The 22173-nt window shown below is 44.2% G+C and overlaps 1 protein-coding gene and 1 pseudogene across 2 annotated transcripts; one reads left to right on the plus strand and one right to left on the minus strand.

The window, feature by feature from the left end:
• Positions 1 to 3867: 3867 nt before the first annotated feature.
• Positions 3868 to 12571, plus strand: GJB6 (gap junction protein beta 6). 2 transcript variants are annotated; one of them, XM_066369225.1, is made up of 2 exons: positions 3868 to 4033; positions 11079 to 12571. In XM_066369225.1, the coding sequence occupies exon 2, from the start codon at positions 11094 to 11096 to the stop codon at positions 11874 to 11876; it is 783 nt and encodes a 260-aa protein (XP_066225322.1). In that variant the 5' UTR covers positions 3868 to 4033; positions 11079 to 11093; the 3' UTR covers positions 11877 to 12571. The 2 variants fall into 2 exon arrangements, with proteins under 2 accessions (XP_066225322.1, XP_066225323.1); XM_066369226.1 differs by lacking the exon at positions 3868 to 4033 and adding an exon at positions 4570 to 4711.
• A 7461-nt stretch (positions 12572 to 20032) lies between these two features.
• LOC136393195 (ATP synthase F(0) complex subunit C2, mitochondrial pseudogene) lies at positions 20033 to 20462 on the minus strand (annotated as a pseudogene).
• Between the last annotated feature and the right edge of the window lie 1711 nt (positions 20463 to 22173).

The raw sequence follows: 22173 nt of genomic DNA on the forward strand, positions 1-22173 counted from the left end.
TCATAGGAGCCAGTCTAAATTCCTCTTCCCGACTGACGACCACTCACTCTGGCCCCACCTGGCCACTGTGTCCAGCTAGTCCCCAATGCAAGTCCCCACTCCATCTGGGGCAGCCACTCTCCCCCATCATGTGGACATACCACATTAATCCCAGCTGCCACATGCCTCAGAATTCATCAATCTATTAAATAAGTTTCATGTCACCAATCACAACCAGGACTAAAAACGTCCAACAGCTGACTGGATAAGCAAAATGTGGTAATGACATGGCACAGTCCAGTCATCCATTAAAAGGAGTGACATACGGATACACATTACAACATGGGTGAACTTTGAACACCTCATGATAAACGAGTGAAGCCAGACACAGAGGGCCATGAATGTATGACCCCTTTGATAGAAATATTCAGAATAGGCAAATCCACAAAGGCAGAAAGCCGATTAGTAGTTAACCAGGGGCTGGGAAATGGGGAGTGAGTACTTAATGGGGACCAGGGTTCCTTTCGGGGTGATGAAAATGTTTTGGAACAAAGTAGTGGTAATTGCTACACAACATTATGACTATACCAAACACCTCTGTACAGTGTGCAATTTAAAATGATTAAGTAGGTGAGTTTATGTTATATGTATTTTTACTATAATTAAAAATCAAAAGGTTGCCTGACCTGTGGTGGCGCAGTGGATAAAGCGTCGACATGGAAATGCTGAGGTCGCCGGTTCAAAACCCTGGGCTTGCCTGGTCAAGGCACATATGGGAGTTGATGCTTCCAGCTCCTCCCCCCTTCTCTCTCTCTCTCTCTCTCTGTCTCTGTCTCTCCGTCTCCTCTCTAAAATGAATAAATAAATAAAAAAAAATTAAAAAAAAAATCAAAAGTCAGCCTGACCTGTGGTGGCGCAGTGGATAAAGTGTTGACCTGGAAACACTGAGGTCACCGGTTCAAAACTCTGGGCTTGCCTGGTCAAGGCACATATGGGAGTTGATGCTTCCTGCTCCTCCTTTCTGTCTGTCTGTCTCTCTCTCTCTCTCCTCTCTAAAAAAATGAATAAGTAAAATCAAAAGGCAAATACTACCCATAACTAACATGTTTCTAACTATGCTTCTCAGACCGCCCATATCAGCAACACTCAGGGTACTTGAAAAAAATGACAGTTCCTGGGCTTTCCCAAGTGAGACCCATAAAACTCGACTCCTTGTCACCTGTGTGGTGTTGTGTTAGCCTTCCAAAGCATCTCACATGACTTCTGCACACAGACGTGAAAATCAAACTAGAACACTTAAGACAGGAATTGTCTCCTTCATATGCCTAGCATAGTACAGGCCTTCTCAGTATAGGCTTTTGTGTTGAACAGATAGACAAATATTCATCTTTATTTAAAGGGAGCACAGCTCTCTCTTGTTCCACATGTCTAGGACTATGTGGGTTATAAGGAAGAGTAAGTTCCTGTGCTCTGTTTCCAGTTTGGACTGTAAGTCACTCTGTGAGTATGTGTCCCTGCCAATGGGGAAGGGGTGGGGTCTTTTTCATTCTTAGTGTAAAGGCACTGAGAATTTATAGATTTCCAAAAGGGAATTTTACCATTATCCTTTCAAACCTCCTGGTATGGCAATGGGCAATCCACACTTCACACACTCAGTGCTGGTTAAAAGTAGGGACTCAGAAATCATCCTTCAGATGAAGAGAAAGATATCAATCAAAAGAATTTTAGGTCACCAACTAGAACCAGCACTACAAGTCTTGCTTTTGGAATTATGTGATACAGTAAGTGGACAGTAGGGTCGTAGTCACCTCCTGAAGGTTTTTCATGTTTGGCACACAAAGTCAACAATGCATTCAACAGTCCAGATGCCTTTGGATATCATTAGCATTGAATGTTTAATTAACTTTCCAGTTTTACCATGAAGATCTCAACACATTGGTAAGTTTCACATAGTCCATATTTAATTTCTGCAGCAACCGGACCACCTAATGCGAAGTGAACACTGACTAATGGGACTGAGTTTAAGAAACACGTGACAAAGTAAAAAGCAGCACCACGGGGCTAGTATTAATAAACTGAACAAGAAAAGGGATATCTTTGCAGTGCTGAGATGGTTTTCTGGACACCTGAGCAAATGCAACACATTCTCTGTGGCTGCCCTGGTTCAAAGCTCTTTTCTGGATGGGTCCAACAAGTTCCATCCCAAATGTCACTGCTCAGGACAGTGTTGCATGGCACCAACTGTAGGCATGAAAATGTGAGCAGCCCTGCTTCAGGAGCAAAAGCTGTTCCCAGGATGATCTGCTTTGCTGGCTGGGCTTTGCCAATCAATATGTAGCACCTACTATGTGCAAGTCACTTTGTGTGGTGTTGTAGGAACACAAAGAAAGGTTTCAACTATTTATAATCCCCAGAGAAGTATATAGTCTGCTTTTTGTTTTTAGATTTTTTAAAAAATTCATTTTAGAGAGAGGAGAAAGAGAGAAGGGGGAAGGAGCAAAAAGTATCAACTCCCATATGTGCCTTGACTAAGCAAGTCTGGGGTTTTGAACCAGGAACCTCAGTGTTCCAGGTTGATACTTTATCCACTGAGCCACCACAGGTCAAGCTTATAGTCTGCTTTTAAAATGGTCTTATCGTACTATGCAGACAGATATGCCTGGCTGGAGTGTCTGTTTGAGGGGAGTGATAGCGTGAAGACAGGAAAGATGCCACATTGGGAGGGGGCCGGAGAGGACCAGCCAAACCTTGAAGGCTGGCCAAATGTTCAAGGTACAAGACACATTAAGGCAGTCAGCCTATCTAACGAAAAGTCTAAAACAGGTTTTTTGTATCTTTCCACTTTTACATGGAAGGCCATTCCAGTGTCACCCTCAAGTGTTCCGAACTGACCTGACTCCTCTAATAAAACATTTCAGAAGGTGGATTTTTATGAAGTCTTGGTTATTCTTTCACACCCTTAAAGAGACATTTTAAGAACCACTGCTAATCCTGCTACTTGAGAGAATATGTATGACCTAACAAGTAGCATGCAGTTTAGGTGGGGACGCTTTTAATACCTAATCCCCATTTTGTGGGAGAAGCAAGTCATACGTCTCTTGACTAATGAAGGATGAGTCTGAACCTGTCAAGCCGGGTCCCCAAATAGCTTCTTCCCACATTTCCACCCCACCAGCCCCTGTACCATCTGTATGCCCACCCTGGGCACCAGAGTCCAGTTGTGAAAGGGGCAGGGCCAGGGTCTCCACTCCTTGCTGAGGGCGCTCAGGGAACCTGCTTCAAAGGACGGAGGTAACTCATAAAAATAACTCCTTTAACTTCTCTAAGTGGTCATTAATTCATAGAGAACACCAATCACTGTGCCTCTAGGCTGCTCACTAGGAGAGGGCCTTGTAAATGTACCCGCGGTCAACAAGAGGCTGGCATTGTCCACAAAACAAGGACTGCGTGTCCTGACAACGCACAGCCTGACCTTTACCCTAATCCCAAAGGGTCCTGGGTTGTAAGTGTCGCCACAGGAAGAGGTCCCATTCGCCCAAGCCCTGCTGGGCACCCTGGTTCTGGATGAGCAGCCACACAGCGGGCGTCACAGGCCACCCCACCCCAGGAACCAGGCCTGGCCGGCCCCTTGCCCCTATCTCCCAAGGGAGGACACGCCCTACACCCCTCTACCCCGACCCCGGGGAAGGCGAGGGTCCTGCCCTGTCCCTCCCGTGGACTCGGCTCGCCCAGCAGAGGGGCCCGTCCTGGACCCCCAGGGCGGCCTGTCTTCACACCCCCATCCCCGTGCCCCTACCCTGTCCCTGTGCTCCTGAGGGAGGCCCGTCCTCCGCCCCGCAAGCCGGGGCGGGCCGGCGCTGGCCACCGCACGCTGGCCTCCGCGCGCGCGGGGAGCGTCAGGGCAGAGGCGGGGTGGGGCGCGGTTAAAAGGCGCCGCAGGTGGGGGCCCGGCCGACTGCAGGCTGCAGACTCAGGCCCTGCCGGCCGCAGCGAGGGCGCTGCCCTGCTCCGAGAGCCCCGCGCCCGGCCCCGCGCCACCACCGCGTCCGAGCAGGTAAGCGCGGCCCTGCGCGGGTGACCGCGGCCGAAGGGACAAGCCCGGATGGGTGTGGGCAGCCTGTAGCCCTCCTGTGCCTGTCTCCCTGGGCGCGGACCGCGGAGTGTGTCCGCGCAGGTTGCCCAGGGCGACCTTATCAGCCGGGATCCGCATCACCCGAGTCTCCTGCGTGCCGGAGGAGCCGGGGCCGGTTCGTTTGGCTTCTACCCCAGATGGGCCCCCGTGACCTGCACAACAGGTTTACGAATGCATCACAGCGCGTGTCTGAGTGGCTGGGTGGGGACCGGTGCCCCTTTCCCCAATTCCTTGGCTGCGTTTGAGCTTATTTTCGCATTTACGGGTCACTGACAAAGCCCTGCTCAGGATGTGGGGGACAGGAAAGCCAGGAGATGGGTGGCCAGTCCCTAAATCCCAGGTAGAACGGACACGCCCGGCAGTGTGATGTGCGCCCGAGGAACTCGTGAAACGCAGGTGCCAATAATACAATTACCGGGCAATTACTGGACAACAATCATTGTCGTTGGTGACACATCTCAGTTAAAAGGCGGAGGCACCAGAAGGTACTTCCTGTCTGAGGACGGGGCCCTTCAGTCCAGGTGTCATCTCGTGGTTTTTTAATTTAATTTAATTTTGACTGGGCCGGCCTCCCTCCTGGAAAGCAGGGCCGAGCCTGAGGTGAGTGTGGCGAGAACGCAGCTTTGGAGGGACTGGAGACCGGCCGCCCCTGTGGGGACGCCGGCCCGCGACCTCCGTGCCGCTGGGTGGAACCTCTGTGCGGTTAGTGCTTGCTTGAACTTAACCGTGCAACGCTGTGCTCTTCCTTCGGTGGACTTAGTGCCACACAAGTGTTTTCTTGCCTCTGTTCCGGCAGAATCTAACTAGTGTTCTAGGAGAAAATGTCCTGCCCCAAGGCAGTTTCCTTAGAATTGTAGGATGCTGCTCAAAACTGCTCCTGTAGAGAGCTTTGTCCGTTGTTTGGATCCAACTGAGACTTTGGTGGTTTTGTTTTAACTCTGCCAAGAAGAGGAGAGGGGGTTATGGAGCCAGAATATCAACGCTCCAGTCTGTGACTCTACTGGGGGTGGGTGGCGGGTGAGGGTGGGTGGGTTGTCCAAATCCGGGAAGACCCTCATCCTTCCAGCTACCTCACTGATGCTTTTATTTTAAAACAAAATCTGCTCCAGGTAATGTTAACTTGTTCTCTCTTTCTTACTTTTTCACTGCTGAATTAGACAAGCATTAGGGAGGAGCAGAGCCACAGAGGGTCTGACTAAACAATTTCAAAAGGGTGACAGGAAAATTCTAACTTGTAAAAATTCCTCACCACGCAGCTTTGACAGTCTGATTAGTTCAGGGGCGGTGAGTGGTTTGTGCTCACTAATAACAATGTTAAATAGAGTAAAATTGTGGGGGAGAAATGTTCTACCTATATTTCTGTGGGGTCCTGAGGGCGTGACCCCTCCCACGGTGACATTATCATATGTGAAGGCTTCTGTTTTACTTGTTTGACCCATGAGAATGCATGGGCCTCAGGTGGCCTTTTTTGTTTTTCATTCCCTGGGTCATTTTACTCTAGTTAGACTTAAATGTTTGGAAAGGATACAAGTTTACTTAAATGAACAGAGACTGCTTAATGGAAGTGATTTTTTTTTAACTCTTTGAATGTTTAAATGGATTAAGAAATACATGTAATGTATTTCTATGAACTCTTCATTTTTATATATAGACTTCAAATACAGAAAAACATTTTCATTTTTATTGAATGTTTTAAAGAAGTATATAAACCATAAATCCATTTTGTCACTGGCCATTACTTTGAAAGGACAGTTGATGAAGTTTTAAGTCAATAAATTAAAAAAACTATATTGGCTTGTCCCTTGGTTGCCCTGAGACTTCTAAAGACAGAAGATACAGATTCTTTTAGATTAAGGAGAGGGTTTGAGTTGTGTGTGTGTGTGTGTCTACTGATTTGGGGATATGGGAGCATATCCAGTTTTTCATCTCAAATTCCTTTTACTCCTTTTTTATTTTATTTTTTTATGATCAGGCAGTGAGCTTGAGATTCAGGGTTAGTATTATTATTTTGGTAGGGAAAAGGAACTACACTAAAGATTTTATTTTTATTTTATTGTGAATTGGAACTACAGAGTTTCAGGAAACTGGCAGTATCCAGACTTTCCTCATAACAGTTCTGGGCATGAAGAGAAAAGTACCCACAAAGGTCATGCAGTAGTCACGTGGAAGGAGTTAAAGGAATATAGCCATATACACTATTTTTCCCTCAATGGGAAACATTCTTACCTACAACCAGAAGCTGCACAGAGATTTATATTCATGTCGTTAAGGTGCCACATTGGCTTCTAGGCAGTCACATGGTATAGAGGGAGAAAGTCTGAGCCCTGAGGAGGGAGCATTGCCCTGGCTCTCCTCCAGCTCAAGGCTGGGAGGCCTGAGGGTCAGATGCCAATGCACCATCACTGCCTTTATCAACTCAAACTTCTCAACTCTCCAAACTAATGTGGGAATTGTGAGGAGTGTGTCCTATTCTTAGTCTATCAAAAATTCTGCCGACTGACTTTGACAGGGTCATCCAAAGGGGATAGAACTATCCAAAAAGATCCTTTGCACCTTGTGGAGTGTGCTGAGGGGTGATACTGGTGTTTGGGGCTTTAGCTTTGGTCCTGTCATCGGTGAAACTAAAATGCCATTATTAAGCAAACTAGTTATGATTAAATTTTTAAACAAGAAATTTTAACACAATCAAGAAACTTCATTACTGAAGCAGAATGCTAATAGACTTAAATTCCTTGAATTGTAAAAGGGGAGAACAACCAATCTTCATAATACTGTATCATCAGAAGTAAGATCAATGGTTTACTTGGTTTTAGAGGTCAATATTTAGGACTAGAGCTTTATACCAGGAATGTGACATGGGTGGCTAAATATACCACAAATACAAGTTACCTTTGTACATTTGTGTGGGACCACATTCTTATACATTGAAGACTACAGAAGCTAAGCATGTCCATTCTTCCCTTAAGAGAGAGCCAGAAAGGAGCCAGCCAAACCTCCCTGGCTTAGAGAGAGAGGGTTAATACGTTACCTTTTACTGAGAAAGTTGCTCCCAGTGGCTGCAGCCATTCTTCCTGAACTCTACAAGGAAAGAAATATTTTGTTCATTGATACCAATGGCAAAGGGTCCTAGTGGGTATAGTTTGGAAAGTAGTTCTCAAAGAGTACTCGGCCTTCAAATGTTCTATAACCACACTGTTTATGACAGCTCAGTCCAGGTTATGTGTTGATGGGGTGATAGGGAAGAGGCTGCGGGCCTGGTGTGCCTCTGCCCCCTCCCCCCCAGTCAGTGTGGCCTCGCGGGCTAAGGTATCAGCTCAGGAGGGGCAAATGCAGCCTGCCTGAAGCAGGGCCTCTTTTCAAACTTATTGAAGCTTCTGCCCTCTGTCAGCCCCTGGAGAGGCAGAGGTTGACTGTCCTAGGGGCCTCCGGGCCTTACCTGTGGCTGCAGAATTGTGTCAAGAAGTTTGAGGGGGGCCATAGCCCTACCCCTTTCCTGATACTTGTCAGAAGAGCTCCCCTCCTGCTCTTAGCGTTCACTGGGGGGATAAAGTGCAGGACAGTTGCCCCGGCTTCTTGGGAAGCCCCTCAGCAACGGATGGAGACTAAACCAAAGACTGGAAAGGGAAGCTTCGCTGTAGGAAACAGCAGTGTGTGTCACTGAGTACCCTTCCTGGGGCATGAGGAGGGCAGGGGAGAGATGGAGACTCTGAAGAACAGCTCTTCCTTTCTAGTCATTTCTACTGTGAGAGGTAATAGGGCCTTGGTTGGTCCTGCAGGAAGATACTGCCAATCAGGTGATTTGTCTTAGCCCAATTAATTGTCTGTGAGTGACTGAAAGGCTAGACACATGTATTTGGCTTTAATCACTCATTTTTTTAGTGACTTGGGCATCTCATTTCTTTTCCTTACTTTAAAGGTGCAGGTACATTGTGATTCCAAACTCAATAAGTGTTGTATAAGAGATTATTTTCTGTTCAGTTTTGTTACTTTGAAAGGACATCTCTAGAGCATGTGATTTGGGGACCCAAAGAAATGAAAAGAAATAAGGCTACTGTTGTCACTATTGTTCTTTTTTTTAAGAAGGAGAAGCCCCCAAGAGTGAAAGTCAAGGATCCTGCTTCTAGAGGTGAGACCAGATATTTGTGGGGAAATTGTGACCTCCTGACTCCTTCGCCTTAGTCTCTTTAAATTCATCATTCAGTTACCTTGATTGGTTTGCTTCCTAGTAGAGCAGGTGATAGGTGAAACCAGGTGTGTTCAGGCAGGTGATAGCTCAGACAGAAACAGTTTTGCTTTTCTTTTTTTTTAACCTGTGGAAGAGTTTAAATCTATGTACTTGAAAAGTTTTGAGAAAATATGAACTTTTCTTTGATAAGTCAAATACTTGCTGATTGGGCACTTAACTAACAAAACTTCAAGGGGGAAATGTTTACTGGTTAATTAAAGAACATCTCATCTTATAAACAAAGAGGACTGACCTTCTAGGGGAACATACACTGTAAAATATGTTGAAACATCAAGATACATGTTTCTACCTCCCCACTGGTCACACCCTGAAAGACTTACAGAACAGAACAGTAACAACCGGAATATTACTCAGCTATAAAAATGAAATCTTACTATTTGCGTTACATTGGTGGACCTAGAGGATATTTATGCTAAGTGAAATAGATCAGTCAGAGAAAGACAAATATCGTATGAACAAACAAAACAGAAACAGATTCAGAGATAGAGAGAACAGATTGATGGTTGCTATAAGCGGGAGAGTTTGAGGGGGCGACTGAAATAGGTGAAGGGGATTAAGAGGTAACAAACTACCAGTTATAAAATAAATAAGTCACAGGGGTATAAAGTACAGCGTAGGGAAGACAGTCAATAATATTGTAATAACTGTGTACGATGACAGGTGGGTACTAGACTTACCAGGGGTCACTTATTAAATCATATAAACATCTATTCACTATGCTGCACACCTGAAACTGATATAAAATAATATTGAATATCAACTGTAATTGGGGAAAAAAAGCCTGGCTTTTTGTCCATTCTACCTTTGGATTCAATTCTTAGTCCAAATCGACACAGGAGTCCAATCCTCCCATTGCATGTGCCTCACAGCTGTCCTCCAGCTCCCTCCTGTCCCCTCCTGAGAGAGCGCTTCCAGGTTCTGCCACCTGGCCAGACTCCAGCAGGTCACCAGCCTGCAGTTGTCTTTCTTGATGGGATGAGAATGAATGGAACACTGCGATGTGGGTTTCCAGGGAGTAGGTGTGCTAATCTCCTCTTCTAGCCTAACCTTGAGTTCCTTTTAAGCTTGTTGTATGGCATGCTTATAAGGATAGTCCTTCTCAGGGATACAAATATTCCTTAAGTAAAATGTTAGGGTGTCATGATTAAATGAACCAGGGAGACATAGCTAACTTGCTGATGACATGAAAGTCATCTGTAAACATCATTTTGACACTAAGACACACTATTGATGTTGTCATGGTGATTCAGCAAACTCATGGCAGGTGAGGGGCCAGCCTGGGAAGAAGCCTGAGCAGTGTGTTACACATTCATTCAAGAAAGGCTAAGAGGGGTTGACAACAGGACTTTGGCGATGCCCTCCTCTCCTAAAAGGATGCGAAAAATCACACGGGCAGATTTTTCTGAGGAGAAGAAGGCATTTCACTTTCAGAAGAATCTCAGTGTTCATTATTCATCATTTTTTAAAGGATATTGCTGACTAATTCTTTAGTCTTGTGTGGCAATGTAGAAGGCATCTGTTTGAATTGTAGCAAAGGTTTCTGTAGACGTCAAGAAGTCCCCTTCTCCCAGGACACTGAATCAGGGAGCGGGAAGGGAGCAAGGCTCTGCATTGGTGGTGGATCCTTCATCTCTGCTCTGGGTATGGTGGTGTCTGTTGGGAGGGAAGGGCCATCGTCAGCCTGGTTACAGGGAGAACAAGTGAGCACTTTTTGTGAAAGCTATCATTCTCTTTTGGAAGAGGATCTTTCCGTAGGTACAGTATTGGGTTTCCTAAGAGCCCACAATGACGGCAAATGATGTTATTCAAGCTAGAAATAAATATAAATATACTGTGTCAGTAAGTATTTGGTTTCCTACTTTTCCTTCTTAGTCAGCTGGGTAAACCAGATAATTCCATTCCAATGGATAATTTTTTTTCTTGGATAAGCCATTTAATCACTAAAACCTTCTGTGGACCCTCTGTGATCTCTGGGCAAAGAGTAACTAATGTGATATGAATTTATACAGTGATTAAATGGGAACTGGGGAAAGAATTTGAATTACCCGAGTTCCTGCATTTATGTCAAATAGCGACCTATTATATAATCTAAATTCAATTGAAGAAAGATGATCTTAAATCCCCCCAAAAGTTATCTCTGATCAAAAACCTTTGAATTGCCTGACCAGGCAGTGGCACAGTGGATAGAACATCAGCTTGGCACGCTGAGGACCCAGATTCAAAAACCCAAGGTCTCAGGCTTGAGCGTGGGCTCATCCAGCTTGGGTGCAGGGTCATCGGCTTGAGCGTGGGATCATAGACATGACCACATGATCGTTGGCATGAGGTCAAAAGTCGCTGGCTTGAAGCCCAAGGTCACTGGCTCCAGCAAGGGGTCACTGGCTCAGCTGAAGCACCCTGATCAAAGCACATATGAGAAGCAATCAATGAATAACTAAGGTGCCTCAACTATGAGTTGACACTTCTCATCTCTCCCTTCCTGTCTGTCTGTCCCTATCTGTCCCTCTCTCTGTCTCTGTATAAAAAAACCCAAAACTTTTTGAATGTCTTTAGACTGGGCATTCCTTGCCAGAAAATCTCCTACCAGCAGATTAGGGGTTGAAGTTATAATAACTATCACAACACACTCTAAGCAAAATTTGCTTCTGTAATTTAATGACTATTGTATAAATTCAAAGGAAACTTCCATTCATTTCCATTTGCTGATTTCTGTCCATTTAGGAATAGACCAACACAATGGATTGGGGTACCCTGCACACTTTCATCGGGGGCGTGAACAAACACTCCACCAGCATTGGAAAGGTGTGGATCACAGTCATCTTCATCTTCCGTGTTATGATCCTTGTGGTGGCTGCTCAGGAAGTGTGGGGGGACGAGCAGGAAGACTTTGTCTGCAACACTCTGCAGCCGGGATGCAAAAACGTGTGCTATGACCACTTTTTCCCCGTGTCCCACATCCGGCTGTGGGCCCTGCAACTCATCTTCGTCTCTACCCCTGCCCTGCTAGTGGCGATGCACGTTGCCTACTATCGACAGGAAGCTGCCCGCAAATTCAGGCGAGGAGAGAAGAGAAATGAATTCAAAGACTTGGAAGACATTAAAAAGCAGAAGGTCCGGATCGAGGGAGCCCTGTGGTGGACGTACACCAGCAGCATCTTTTTCCGAATCATCTTTGAAGCTTCCTTTATGTATGTGTTTTACTTTCTGTACAATGGGTACCACCTGCCCTGGGTGCTGAAGTGTGGCATCGACCCTTGCCCCAACCTCGTCGACTGCTTCATCTCCAGACCTACAGAGAAAACCGTGTTCACCATTTTCATGATCTCTGCCTCGGTGATCTGCATGCTACTCAATGTGGCCGAGCTGTGCTACCTTCTGCTAAAAGTGTGCTTCAGATCCAAAAGGGCCCAGACGCAAAAAAACCACCCCAATCATGCCCTAAAGGAGAGCAAGCAAAATGAAATGAATGAGCTGATTTCAGATAGTGGTCAAAATGCAACCACAGGTTTTCCAAGTTAAGACAATTTCAAAGTGCGATGTAGCCAGCTCCTAATGAAACTGGTGTCTCCTCCTAAGGACCCTCTCTCTAGGCTAGAGACTTTGTCTTTATAAATGGCTTTCATAATACATAAATACTTGAGTTAATGTTTTATAGAGTAATTATGCCATTAATATGCATCATGATCACATATGTGATGTATCTCTAAAAACTAAGACAGGTTGACCACTGTGCCGTGAAGTTACTGGCACAGGTCTGGTTTTAAGTGGACCATCTGAAACAGCATTTCCTGAGAATTTAAGACTGATTGTAACTGTTGCTGAGAAAGAATGTTTATCTAGAAATTAACACTTTTATTAGTAAAAGATATTTTTATAGGATTGAATGTTTTAGTCCTGACTTTGAATTTATATATTTTTATAATGACTGGTCTTCCTTACCTGGAAAAACATCTGATGTTAGTTTTAGAATTATACCATAAGTATCTAAATTTTGCACTTACTGTATCTTGTTGTAAACAGTGTTCTGCATTGTCTATTGACAAGTTTATGAACTATCATGATGCTCTTCCGGTGGAAAGTGTCCATTGTACAATATATTTTTACAGCTTTCTGAATGTAGATTGTGCTGTCTGGAAGTGGGAAGCTTTTTAAAACCAGCCCGTTTGCAGTAGTTGTGAACAGCTCCCTTCAATAAAGACAAGCCCTACTGCTTACGCCTGCCTATGCATTTTGGGTTTTTGTTCCCTTCAGGCCGCCATGCTGTCATCCCCAGTGATATGACAAATGGGTTGGGGTACTCTTGCTGGAGTAGCTGCTGGTTCCGGGGCTAGAGTTGCCCTGTCACTACAGACTCTTGCCTCCTCACATCCTCTGAATGAGCAGAGAACAAGTTCCGCAGCCCACTACGTCCTGCACTTGGAGAGGGGTTTGCAGCTTTAACACATGGAGGGTGTTTGCTGGGTCAGTGCAACCTTGATAGAAAGGAGGCTGGGGAAGATTTCAGGTGTTCAGCAGCTCTCTAAGAAAACTTGCCTCCTTATCTGAGTCCTTTGGTCCATGGCAACTGAGAAAAATACCCACAGCTTCACCCCCATAGTTGGGGAAACCTTCCTCCCTAGGTCGAACACTGATGCCTTTAGTGTAGGTGTGGTGAGTCAGTCACATACCCATCACTCTGGAGTAATAATAATACACATGTGCATGCAACTGACATAGTTAGCACACACGATGTATGGGGACACCTAATGAGTAATGAATATGCCTGAGGGCTTGACACAGCCACATAATCCCATCACACTAAAATATCTAGTAATTCCCTATTGTCCTATAATGTTCTCTCTTTTAAATAGCTGTTCGAATGGGTATCAAATGAAGCCTGTGAACAGAAAGGAGGGAAATAGGGCAGATAAAATAGCTTTGGTAGCCGACCAGTCTGAACGGATAAAGGACTTTTCACTGTGCTCTTGGGACTTCTGGTCCCCTCATGCTAGCCCCACTGGTCCTTTCTGCTCTTTAACCTCCTGAAACACACCTTCAGTCTGGAGCTCCCACTGCACCATCCCTTCAAGGGCTGAGCCTATGGCCAGGCTGGCTGCCAGCACTCTCTCCCTGTCTGCTTCTCAGCGCCCTCCCCATGGAAACTGAGCCACTGCAGGCACAGGGTGTTCGGGCTCCTGCACTGGCTTCCCTCCCTCTCCCAGTCCCTTGGGCAAAGACTTTTCCTTTCCTCCCTCGACATTCTTCCTTGGGAGATATCATCCCCACCTCACAGATGAGACCACTGAGGCTCAGGGAGCTTAGGTAATTTGCCCAAAGTTGCATAGCTATTAAGTAGCAGAGCCAAGATTTAAAACAGGTCCAACTGTCTTAAAGTCAGCAGCTTAATGGCGGTATTGCACCAATTCCTACATCTCTGTACTTGACAACACAGTACATGTGTGAGTGTTAAGAAACCCCACACACTTGTTATCCAGTCCCACAAGCAACTGTTTATACCTGCTCACTTTTCCACCTCACTTGCCCATCCTCCAGTCTGGACTATCTAAAGTCAAGTCCAGATAATCATCTGTAAATATTTCAATATGGGTTTTCTAAGAGTATGGACTAACCTTTAAAAAGCAAAAACACAATGCTACCATCCCAGTAAAAAGCCCAGTCAGTGTTCATAATTTCCCAATTGTCCTATAAATGTTCCTTTTCTTTTTTTAAAAATTAAATTTGTTATCTTGAGATAATTATAGATTTGCATGTAAATATAAGAAACAATACAGAGGTCCCATGTGCTCTTTGCAGTTTCTGACAATGGACACATCTTTTTTTGTGTGTGACAGAGACAGAGTCAGAGAGAGGAACAGAGAGGGACAGACAGACAGGGAGAGAAATGAGAGTCATCAATTCTTTGTTGCAGCACCTTGACTGAGGCACAGCAGAGCAAGTGACCTCTTGCTCAAGCCATCGACCTTAGGGTTTCAAATTGGGTCCTCTGCATCCCGGTCCAATGCTCTATCCACTGCGCCACCGCCTGGTCAGGCTGGACACATCTTGTAAAACTGTAGTACAAGATCTCAACCAGGATATTGACATTGATACAGTAAAGATACAGAACATTCAATCATCATAAGAAAGCTTCATGTTGCCTTTTTCCGCCCAGCACATGCCTCCTCTACTCCTGGCAACCACTGATCTGTCAACACTTTTATCATCTTATGGATTGGATATTTACCCCCCTCAGCATAAATCTCTGGAGATTAATGCAGGTCATTGTGTGCACCGATATTTGTTTCTTTTTAGTGCTAGGGAATAGTCCATTGTATGGATGTGCCACAGTTCGTTTGGCCATTCACCCATTGAAGGACATGAAGTTGTTTCCAGTTTGGAGCTTATACTTATACACATAAAAAAGTGAGCATTAGTGTACAAGTTTCTCTGTGGACACAAGTGTTCATTTCTCTGTGATAAATATTCAGGAATCCAATTGCTGGGCACATTTCACTTTTTAAGAAACTGCCAAGTTGTTTTCCAGAGTTATAGCACCATCATATATTCCCACCAGCATGTCTGAGGGACGCAATTTTCCTTATCCTTGCCAGCACTGGGTGACATCTTTATTTTTTATTTTAGTTATTCTGCTAAATGTGTTTATTCTTTCTTTCTCCCTCCCTCCCTCCCTCCCTCCTCCTCCTTTCCTTTCCCTCCCCTCCCTCCTTTCTTTCTTCTTTCTTTCTTTCTTTCTTTCTTTCTTTCTTTCTTTCTTTCTTTCTTTCTTTCTTTCTTTCTTTCTTTCTTTCTTTCTTTTTTCTTTCTTTCTTTCTTTCTTTCTTTCTTTCTTTCTTTCTTTCTTTCTTTCTTTCTTTCTTTCTTTCTCTCTCTCTCTTTTATTAAGTTAAAGGCAAGGAGGCAGAGAGACAGACTCTCACATGCATCCAACCAGGATCCACCTAGCAAGCCCCCTATGGGGCAATGCAGTGCCCATCTAGGGCCATTGCTCGGCAACTGAGCTATTTTAGTGTCTGAGGCAAAGCCATGAAGCCATCCTCAGTGCCCCGGGCCAACCTGCTTCAACCAAGCCATAGCTGCAGGAGAGTAAGAGAGAGATAGAGAGAGAGAAGGGAGAGGAGAAGAGGTGGAGAAGCAGATGGTTGCTTCTTCTGTTGTAACTGGGAATCAAACCTGGGGCATCCACACACTGGGCTGACACTCTACCACTGAACCAACTGGCCGGGACCTCAAGTGTTCTATAAATGTTAATTAGGTCCTGTTGGTTGATAGGGTGGCTAAATTTGTTTATATCATTGTTGATTTTCTGTCTAGTTGTTCAAACCATTGTTGAGTGAGGTGTTAAAGAGTCCAATTACAATTGTGCATATGTCTTTTTCTTCTTTCAGTGTATTAGGCTTTGCAGCACATATTTTTCAGTTCTGTTATTTAATGCATACACATTTGGGATTGCTATGTCTTTTTTTTAATAATTATATGATGTCCTTCTCTGTCTGGTGATTTTCTTTACTCCAAAGTCTACATTATCTGATATCAATATATGCATTACTGCTTTCCTTTGATTAATGTTTACATAATACATCATTTCCATCTTTTTACTTATAACCTATGTCATTATATTTAAAGTGAATTTCTTGTAGACAGTATATAATTGGGTCATGTTTTATAATCCATTCTGCCAATCAGCTTTTTAGTAATTACATCTAATGTAATTGTTGATAGTTCAAGGTTTAGGCCTGCCATTTTATTTTTTGTTTTCTGTTTATGTCTGTTTTTTTTTTTTTTTTTTTTTTTTTTTTTTTATCTCTGTTCTCTTTTTCCTTCCCTCCTGTGGTTTGCTTAAATGTTTCTTTTTAGAATACCATTTTTATTTATCTGGTGTTTTTGTATCATTGTAAACTTTTTAGTGTTTTCTTTAGATATTACATTATATATACAAAACTTATCATAGTCTTTTAATATTGTTATTTTACCAGTTTGAGTGAAATATAGAAACTACCTTCTTTTCTATCTCTTTGCCCTTCTCTATTTAGAATTGTCTTAAATATTTCTTCTGCATAAATTTAGAACCATATCAAACTGTTATTTTTGTTTCAACTGTCAAACATAATTTTGAAAATTCAAGAAGAAAAGCCTACCTTTACTCATATGTTTGCTTATTGTGTTTTTCCTTCCTTCTAAAGTTCTTTTTTTAATCACTGATTTTCTGTATAGAAAACTTCATTTAGCCATTTTTATTTTTATTTTTTTTATTTTTTATTTTTTTTTGTATTTTTCTGAAGCTGGAAACGGGGAGAGACAGTCAGACAGACTCCCTCATGCGCCCTACTGGGATCCACCTGGCACGCCCACCAGGGGCGACGCTCTGCCCACCAGGGGGCGATGCTCTGCCCCTCCGGGGCATCGCTCTGCTGTGACCAGAGCCACTCTAGCGCCTGGGGCAGAGGCCAAGGAGCCATCCCCAGTGCCCGGGCCATCTTTGCTCCAATGGAGCCTTGGCTGCGGGAGGGGAAGAGAGAGACAGAGAGGAAGGAGGGGGTGGGGGTGGAGAAGCAAATGGGCGCTTCTCCTGTGTGCCCTGGCCAGGAATTGAACCCGGGTCCCCCGCACGCCAGGCCGATGCTCTAACACCATTTAGCCATTTTTAAATGATAGGTCTCTTGGCAAACAATTTTCTCAGCAATCTTTCATCTGTGAATGCTTTGATTTCCCCTTCATTTGTGAAGGATGCTTTTGCTGGGAATAGAATTATAGCTTAACTTTAAAATATATTGTGCCACTTTTCTGGCATCCATGGTTTCTGATAAGAAAGTCTCTATAATTTTGAATTATTTTCCCCTATAGGGTAAGTTTTTTCTCTTTTCCTCTGGCTGCTTTCAAGATTTCTTTTTAACTTTTGTTTTTGCAAGTTTAATTATGGTATGTCTTGGCATGATTTCTTTAGGTTTATCCTGTTTGGACTTAACTTCTTCAACCTGTGGGTTTATGTCTGTAGCTAAATTTGGAAAGTTTTCAACCATTATTTCTTTGAGTACTTTTTAAGAAAGAACTGCCCTTGTAATCCTCTCTGTCTGGGACTCCAATGACACAAATATTTGGGCTTTTGTTGTAGAAATAGAGGTCCCTGGGGCTCTATTCTTTTTTTTTTCCAGTCTATGGTCTCTCTCTTGTTCTTATCAAGAGGTCTTTATTGTTTCAGCCTACTGATTTGCTCCTCTCTTCCTCTCTTTCACCCATCTTTTGCCCACCTGCTGAACTTTTTATTTTGGTTATTGTATTTTTTAGTTCCAAGATACTCATTTGGTTCTTCTTTATATATATATTTTTATATATTTATACATATATATATATATTTTGTATTTTTCTGAAGTTGGAAACGGGGAGGCAGTCAGACAGACTTCCGCATGCGCCCGACCGGGATCCACCCGGCATGCCCACCAGGGGGCGATGCTTTGCCCATCTGGGGTGTTGCTCTGTTGCAACCAGAGCCATTCTAGCGCCTGAGGCAGAGGCCATAGAGCCATCCTCAGCGCCTGGGCCAACTTTGCTCCAATGGAGCCTTGGCTGTGGGAGGGGAGACAGAGAGGAAGGAGAGGGGGAGGGGTGGAGAAGCAGATGGGCACTTCTCCTGTGTGCCCTGGCCGGGAATCAAACCCGGGACTCCTGCACACCAGGCCGATGTTCTACCGCTGAGCCAACCGGCCAGAGCCCTTCTTTATATATTTTATTTCTTGCTCAGACTCTCTATTTTTTTCATTTGTTTCAAACATGTTTGTAATTGCTCATTGAAGTATTTTTCTCATGACTTCTTTAAAATATGTCAGATCATTCTAACATTTTGTCATCTTGGCTTTGGTATCTACCGGTTTTATTTTCTTCATGCAGTTTGAAATCTCCTTTGTATGATGTGGGATTTCTAATTGGAACCTAGATGTTTTGGGTAGTATGTTATGAGACACTGAATCTCATGTAAACCCTGTGTTTTAGCTGGCTTTTCTGACACCATTCTAGAGAGAAAAAGGGTGGGCACCACCTCATTACTGTCAGGGGAAGGTAAGAGTCCAGGTGTTTCACTTGGCCTCTGTTGCTTCCTGAGAGGAGGACAGCTTCTTGTGATTGCTGGCAGAGGTGAGAATTTGTGTCCCAAGTGGGGTCTCCACTGACAGCTTATTGTGTGGGGGTTTTCTCATTACTAATGGGCAATGGTGAAACTCGTGACTCTCTACCATGCTCCCACTGACACTCTTCCAGGGGAGAGGGAAAGGTGCCAGGTGGAAGGTGGGGTGCTGGCTGCCAACATGGTCTCCAGTATACCAAAGGGTGTGGGGCCTTGTGACCACCCAGTGGGACTAAAGCCCCAGGTTTCTCTTGGCCTTCTCTGACACCACTTCATGATAACCTCACTCCAGTATTAATCGATGGTCATTGGCGGTCATTGGCACCAATTCAACACCAACGAGAATTCCCAATTTGGGTTGTGGTGAAGAATTATTCAGTGCAAAACAGCTCAGTTGTGATACAGCATGGCTGTGAAAACAGCATGCCTATAGGACAACTCCAGGGCAGGCAGCCCTGAGGCCAGGCCCCTCTCAAACCAGACAGCTCTGCTCTGCTCCTCCATGGTCTGTTGTGACTTCTTTGGTGAAAAAGGAGAGTGTACTCCTCAAGCAGTGGGGAGCTGGCTTATACGGCTCCTGATTGGTCTAGCCTCATGCAAATGAGGACCCTAAATCGTCTCAGTTTGACTGGTCCATAAGACACAATCTTGATTGGTCAGAATAGAGCCTCTCGGATTGGCCAGAGCTGCACAGCTCAATCCTATTGGTTAAAATAGTATTCCAGGCTCTGGTGACAGGAACACAGTGCAGAGGCAGGCAGTTTAGTGTGAGTGGTCCCTGTACAGAAGTGGCTGCTAGGCTTCAACTTTTTCTTATTTGGCCCCATTAGCCACCAGGAGACTTTCTTAGTAGATGTCTTTTCTTTTTGCTTCCTCAGAGTTCACAGGTAGAAGTCTAGGTTTCCTTTTTGGCCTTTGTTGTTGAGTGGAGACACCATTTTTTCTATGATGTTTAGCTGGTATGGAGCAGTTATTGTCTAACTTTTCTGAGTTGCTAGGCTTCCCTTTTTCTGGTCATTTGGCTAGAGACAGAAGGCTTTTCTTGGGTTGTTTGGGACTTTTTTGTTTTTGTCTGCACTCATTGGTGTTCTGGATTACTGCCTTCTTCATTGGGGATTTATGAGGCAAAAAGAACAAGCAACCCACTACCTGAGATTCCCTACATGGTCTGCCTTCTTCTCCCCACCTTTCATTCTTCTTATGTTTGTTTTTATATAATTTCCAGGATTTTTGTTGTACTTAGCCAGAAGTATAGGGAAAAATACATCAAGAATCTTCCCAGGAGAAAAAATTTTCTTTCTTTTTAAATAGTAGTTTGACTATAAATCAGTGAAATCCATAGAATGTAATTGGTCAATGTGTCTCTTAAATTTCTTTAATCTGTTGGTTTCCCTCCACTTTATTTTGTTTTTCTTATTAATATATATAGTATTATTTGTCTTGCCTCTGTCAAGCCTGAGCCAACCATTTTCCCCAGGCTTCCCAGGGAGGCACAGGAAAAAGAACCTTCAGGGCAGACAAGTCATGGGGGAAAGAACTATGGGAGGTGGAGACAGCTCCTTCACATGGCAAAGAGGATGAAAAAAGCCACCATCAGGGAAAAGGGCCCATGTCCTCTAAGGGGGTAAAGCCCAGAATAACGTAGGAGAAGAGCTGTTGCTTCAGAGAAGAGTTCCTGGCATAACCTATGATGAGGCTCCCAAAAGACAGTCCTAATTCCAGCCTCAGAGCCTGGCACCCTACAGTGGCAGCCCCAGCCCCAGTGAAATTGGCTGCTGAGTCGAATTCCCTTGAAATGGCACTGGTCTGAAAGCTGTGGCCTGAAATAAAGGAAGTCAGGGGGCCTGGGGCTGCCAAGCTGCTGAGGCTCCCGGCCGTCGGTGTCTCTGGTCGATTGTTCCAGCACCATGGCAGACAGTGACCAGCTCAGCAGCTGAGAGGTGCCCCTGATCAAGGAGGTAGGTAGAGACAAACTTGGCACAGGTGTACATTCTCAGGGATGAGGGGCAATGGCACGAGAGCTGCTCCCAGGGCAGAAAAGTGTCTTTTTATTTTTTTGCAACTCTCTTTCCTCAGAATCTGGGTCAGTTGTCTCACAGAGTTTCTCACAGCCTAGACATTGCTGAGTGCATATTTCTGGTGTTATTTAATATGTTTTTCCATCCTTTGTATTTTCTATAAACTGATAATATGACATCAAGTCCTCTGACATTAGCACGTATTCCCAACTTTCTCACTGGTTACCGAGGGCTGCTCACTCATCCCCACTTCTAGCCTCTCTCCTGTCTAGAATGTCCCTTTACCTGCACCTCCTCCAACCTGTCCTTCTAGACTAGTTTAAAATCTTCATTCCCAAGACTCTCCCTGCTTCACCCCAGGCAGAACCTCACCCCCCTCACCTCCTTCCTAGGGTCATTCTGTGAGCATTTGTGCTTGAGTGATCTCCTTACTTCTCCGTTAGGGTAGGGGCTCCTGCCCAGAGTAGAGCCAGGCTCCTTCAATTTACTCCAGAAACATGTCCCTTCACATAGTGAGCACTAGTAAACACATGTTCAATTGATTTTAGTCTTGAATACTAATCCTTCCTTTCCTTCCACCTTGTGTCATGGCCATTAGGACGGGAAGAAGTCTCCTTGGCTTGCCATCTGGAGGGGGACCTAACAGTCACTTTCTGAAGCCTTGTGAACAACTTCTTGGATTGCCAGCACTGCTGTTGCCATGGTTTTTCTCACCCACTGCAGTACGTAGCTGAATGCTGATGGAATAACCGAGCGTGCCAGCCAAGGCCTTTTGAGGTCATTTTAAAAGGGAAAAATGTGGAAGTGACAGAATACCTTGAAACCATGCAGAGGTCAGAGTGCTGTGGGGAAAACTCACCAAGATGAGAAATTAAATTGTGGAACTATGGTTAAAAATCTTTTTAAAGATAATACCGCAGACCTCAGAGATTCCATCATTAATCAACCTTAGAAACACGAAGGTGCTTGTTCACCTAAGTTATTTCTAGGTATAATTTACTAGACAGGTACTAAAATAATTTGTTTTTAGCTTTTCTGATAACATAGAAGTTTAGTATTAATGTGATATTTTAAATTATAGTTAGTACTAAGCTATAAGTAATAATTTTTTTGTATGCTGTTACCCTTACTAATATCTTATTCACTAAGAGACTAGTATCCTATTCAAAATGTGTTAATACAACCTGAGACAGTCTCTCCTGACTATCAATGTTCAGAAAATGAAAGGCATACTTGAAAGATTGAGTATTTCTGTTTGAACTTCAGGCCTAAAAAGGACTGATGAATGGCCTCAATTCTCTTCATAGAAGGGGATGCCCAACACTGCGTTCAGCACTAAGGCCAAAGAGGTGCTCTATCCTACTTACTAGATGCTTGGAACTTGAAATTCTGTCATAGTGTGCCTCCTCCCTATCCATCACAGTTGTAATCTCAGCAAAAGAAGGATACTTCTCAGCTGAAGTTAACATCAATAGGGTTGCCATCTTAAGTGTCACTTGAAACATCTGTCTAAATATTCCTAAACCCAGTTACAAAATCATAAGGACCAAGTTAATATAGATTACAGACCATGGTTTCCCAAACTCACTGAGTCAGACTCTCCAGTCCCAGCGCCCAGGAATATGTATTTCTAACAGACTTCTGAGTTGATTTTTATACAGCCAACCTCATTCCAGGTTCCCAT

The sequence above is a fragment of the Saccopteryx leptura genome, chromosome 2 (genome assembly GCF_036850995.1).
Source record: "Saccopteryx leptura isolate mSacLep1 chromosome 2, mSacLep1_pri_phased_curated, whole genome shotgun sequence".
Lineage (NCBI taxonomy): Eukaryota > Metazoa > Chordata > Mammalia > Chiroptera > Emballonuridae > Saccopteryx > Saccopteryx leptura.

Excerpts from the sequence above, each read along its gene's own strand:
- GJB6 (XM_066369225.1), top strand. The coding sequence starts at position 11,094 with ATGGATTGGGGTACCCTGCACACTTTCATCGGGGGCGTGAACAAACAC.